General features: G+C 37.3%; 1 protein-coding gene across 1 annotated transcript; it reads right to left on the bottom strand.

The window, feature by feature from the left end:
* Nucleotides 1-2,058: 2,058 nt before the first annotated feature.
* Nucleotides 2,059-2,902, bottom strand: LOC143019227 (uncharacterized). The gene has a single exon (XM_076174922.1). The coding sequence runs from the start codon at nt 2,779-2,781 to the stop codon at nt 2,230-2,232; it is 552 nt and encodes a 183-aa protein (XP_076031037.1). The 5' UTR covers nt 2,782-2,902; the 3' UTR covers nt 2,059-2,229.
* Between the last annotated feature and the right edge of the window lie 2,098 nt (nt 2,903-5,000).

The raw sequence follows: 5,000 nt of genomic DNA, 5'->3' as shown, positions 1-5,000 counted from the left end.
CGGAGTCCTCATCTTATTAATTTTTAAACACCAGCGGCCATTGTCCCCTATATATAGATTTTGTTCTGAAATAATTCAGACTACTTTATTCAGCACAAAAATTGCGTTCAAATGTGTCTCTATATTATATTTATCTGAGCAATCATCAATTTGTATTGAGCTTTAGTTGTAGGATGAAAAAGAGAAGCGATTTACGTTCAGACTGGCTGTTCATTTATTTCTCGGCTAATGACTGTATTAAAAAATCGTCATTTTTTTTTAAACTCGGACCTCAACTACCCAGAACTAAGCAAAACCAAACCAAACCTAACGTAACCTATTTACCTGACGTAACTTACTCTAACGTACCCTAACTAACCTAATCCTGATGCAACCTAACCTAAATCTAAGCTAAACCCAGCTAGACAATATCCACTTCAACCTCACCCATACGAAAAATTCCACCCACCTCCGCCAACCTCAGAATAGTCACGTTGAAATATATTCTATAAAGTTCATTATTAGTATATTCTAAACTTGTTATTATTGCTACACATTAAAGTTATCATCTATAGTACCTTCTAAAGTTGTCATTATTTGTATATTCTCAACTTGCCATTATTAGTATATTCTAAATTTGTCATTTATAGTATATTCCAAACTTTTCATTATTAGTACACATTAAAGTTATCATTAATAGTACCTTGCAACCGTATCAATATTAGTTTATTCCAAACTTGTTTTTACTACTATATTCTAAAATTGATATAAACTTGTCAGTATTAGTATATCCTAAACCTGTTATAATCATTATATTCTAAACTTGTCATCATTAATTTATTCTAAATTTGTCATTATTAGTACATTCTAAACATGTCATTAGTAGTACACATTAAGTTAATCATTAATATTACCCTCATAACTTAACATTATTAGTATATTATAAACTTGTCATTATCATTTTATTCTAAATTTTCCTTTTTAGTATACATTAAGGTTATCATAAGTAGTACCTTCTAAACTTGTCGTCATTAGTATATTTTAAAATTGACATTACTAATATAATCTAAACATATCGTTTTTAGTATTTTCTAAACTTGTTCTTATTAGGATATTGTAAACTAGTCATTATTAGTATGTTCTAAACTTCTCATTGTTATCATCAAAAGTATTTTCTAAAATTATCATTGTTAGTATATTCTAAAATTTTAACTATTACTACACATTATAGGTTTATAAAATTATCCTTATTAGTATATTCTAAACTTGTAATTATTAATATAGTCTAAACTTGTTATTATTAGTACATTCTGAGCTTGTCTTTAATAGTACCTTCTAAACTTGTCATTATTAGTTAACATAAAAGTTATCATTAATAGTACCTTCTAAAATCTTCATTATTAGTATATTCTAAACTTGTTATTAGAACACATTAAGATTATCATTAATAGTACCTACTAAACATCTCATTATTAGTATATTCTTAAATTGTCATTATTAGTATATTCTATACTCAAAAACTCTCCTCCTCCTCACTTTACTATAAACGCATCAACAATGGAATCTAATACCCAATAATAACTTCCTACCGACCATTAATCTATCATAGTTGCCATCATTATCGACTAAATCCCAACGATAGCTGTTGAGATCCGTTGTCGTAATCACCTTATCCCTCAGCTGACCAGACTATGAAATGGTCATTAATAGCCGTTGAGAATCAAGCAAAATCCTTCTCAGTTGCAAAGGTGATTGGAGAGAAAGCCCTCCGGCGGTGTCTTATACTTATTCATTCATATATTTATTTATCTATTTTCAAAGGCAATATCGTCTCTGACAATGACATCTTGCCTCTCTGATGCATTGGAGATCAAAATGACTTCATCATGACCTTAGGTGACTAACAGTGGCCGTCACGAGCAACTGACATTGGTTGAGGTTTTTCTGCAATAGCTTACCACCTCCTGGGACACACTCTTTCATATTACCTCTACAAGAAGCATCACAGTCATGAAATAAACTTTCATGGTTTCAGAGATTTCATAGGTTAGATTTGAAGGTTATAACAAAGACTATGAATGTAATTAACAGTTTATTTACAATAAATAGATCGTTGTACTATGTTTAAAAATGTATGATTTGTATGGGTATAGCATATATTTCATGGAGTCAGTCCGATGTTGCAGATGCACCGAATGGCAATAGGAACAAAGTTCTGGAGAGCAGGATTGGGGAGGAGACCTTAGACTTTCATCGTCCATATCCAAGAGGCGCCTTGCACACGTGCTCACCAAGACACCTGTCGAAGCAGCACTTGTCCACACCACTGCACGCTCCGTCATTCGAGCAGGTGATGGGAGGTCCGAAGATGCGAGGGCACACGGGCCTCACTGGTGGGCACTGACCGGGCTTGACGATCTGTGTTGCGATGGGGTCGGCTGGTTGGTTGTTGGTCTCACAACAGTAGGCCGCTCCTTCAGGAGTCTTGCACCAGTAACGGCAGTTGCTGCTGGGGGCGACAGGTGGAACAACACCACCGATCCCGTGACCGACGCCGCCGACTACGGGATGGCCTTGGTGACCGAAAGGAGGTCTTCCGACATGGGGTCTCCCTCCGAAGTGACCAGCACCTCCAAGACCAGGGGCTCCGAAGGGAGGACCTTGTGCATGAGGAGGAGGTCCTCCAAAGAATCGAGTATTTGCAGCTCCACCACTTCCACTCGCAGCATTACCCTTGTCGTCTTTGAGTTTCTTACCCGCCACCAAGGCAAGGGACATGAGCAGGACGCACAGGACTTTCATTATGAATGTCGGTGATTAGCAAAATAGAATTCTCTCACAAGGATAACTTCTGCAGGAAAATGAGGTATATGTGATTCTCGGCTGCTTACTCGCGGTGTTCCGCAGATGAAGCTGGAAGGTCGTGTGTGTCTGCTCTCGCTCCACCTTGTCTTATATAGCGGCAACCCGTCCCACCATTCCATCCCTCCACCCCGTTCCTCACCTCCCCGTTTGTTACTCTCAGTTTAGAACTGGTATTCCCTTCGCTTTATTTCAAATCCTACTTGTCCAGGGGATTGCCTGTTCTACGTCATAATAGATCTTTCCTGGAATCAGGGTTCAAAATGTAAAAAGAGTTCAGAGTATAACTAGTTTTCTTTGTTGCTACATAGACGAATATACCCACACACGCACATATTGCATATATATACATGTGTATATATATATATATATATATATATGTATATATACATGCATATATATATATATATAAATATATATATATACATGTAGATATGTATATATTTATATATATATATATATATATATATATTTATATGTATATACATATATATTCATGTATGTATATATATATATATATATATATATATATATATATATATGAGAGAGAGAAATTCGCTAATAGCAGCGACATCAAACCGATCATTTTTATGACAGTTGCATACATGATTCGAACCCACTGCTCTCAGCCACCCGTAGATCACCTTCGCAGAGCCTTAGACCACTACACCAATGAAGCCATAAAATCCTTGTAACCTGGAATCGATCTGATTCCCGAGGATAGAAGATCACTAATCTGCGACCCCAATTCCTGTTTTACTCAAGGACCAAGCTCATCAATGGTAAGGGGTAAGGACCAGAACAAATCCCTTTCACGCTTATCGCCATTGTAACTATGAGAGAAATTCGCTTATAGCAGCGACATTAATCCGATAATATTGATGACAGTTGCATGCAGGATTCGAACCCACTGCTCTCAGCCACCCGTAAATCACCTTCGGAGAGCCTTAGACCACTACACCACAGAAGTTACAATGGCGATAAGCTTGGTGTGTCCAAGGTCATGGACACAAGGAGAGTACACAGAAGGTTGAATTTAAAACTTTCCAAATAACAAATATGCATAGTACGGAGCTCGAAAATTACTGAAATTTGGTCAGATGCTCGGCTGCTTCTTGCAATCTTAAAAGTACGATGACCAAGCGCCTCCGCTCTCATCTCCACAGGGAACCAAACTCGCATCTTCCTCTCTTCCTTCCTCACCTCCTCCTCCTCTTCTTGCTCGCACATGCACAACTGGTCTTCACTGGCTTTTGCCCGTGCTGGAACTGGTTCTTTGATTGACGTCATAATTTTTTCTGCAATCTCCTGCCTGTGGACTGCATGACAAAAAATACTGATTTTTTTTTTCAAAGTCCGTGGCCATGCACAGACACGCGCATGCACTCACGCAAAAAGAAGGCTTAATGAAAATTAAAAGAAGCGTAGGTAGGAATACTCTGGTGTAGTTACAACAGCTACCGATGATGCCACTTGTCCTGACTGTTCGACCACTTAGAACAAAGGCAATGGCATCAGTTCAGTGTCTCTTGCCACAACTCCACCACACCCACAGTTGCGGAAAACTGGGTAGAAAGGCATACGATTTTCTGTTCTTTACATGCTGTAATATCCATAATTCAATCACAATGAACCACTGGGAAATTCCTTTGGAAACATTAGAAAATGTATCCAAGAAGGGAAAAAATACTATATCTTTGATAATAGGGCTTCGAGGCAAGGTAGGGAGGGATCCGTGCACGTACATGCAACAAAGAAATTCTTTAAAAACAGATATCGCAGTCACTAAAAAAAATCAGTACAGGATTGCGTCCAGACTATAAAAAAATTCTAAAACAATTACCTTTAGTGCAGTCAAATACATCTCTGACGAACTATGCCTAGTTCAAGTTATTCTAAAGGTATTATTTGAAATTAAAGTTTGAAAATCAAAATAAAGAATTATCAGACAGGTGCAAGAAAATCCGAAGATATAGATTGCAGAATATACGAAGAAGTCATAAAGAGTTGATTTACGATTTCTTCTTATGTTTCAAGTGGTTACAGTTAAGGTTAAAAGCCTAAAATTCTGCCAATAAAGATGCTGGACCCAAACATAGTCTTTATAACACCGTATCTCTAGCCATGCCGCTCCACAAGTGGAATTCCTTACCAATCGG

Source organism: Oratosquilla oratoria, chromosome 36 (assembly GCF_046742065.1).
Source record: "Oratosquilla oratoria isolate Oo_2021 chromosome 36, ASM4674206v1, whole genome shotgun sequence".
NCBI classification, from domain to species: Eukaryota; Metazoa; Arthropoda; class Malacostraca; order Stomatopoda; family Squillidae; genus Oratosquilla; species Oratosquilla oratoria.
The sequence above is the reverse complement of the archived record's forward strand: the minus strand, read 5'-3'. Positions and strand labels throughout refer to the sequence as shown.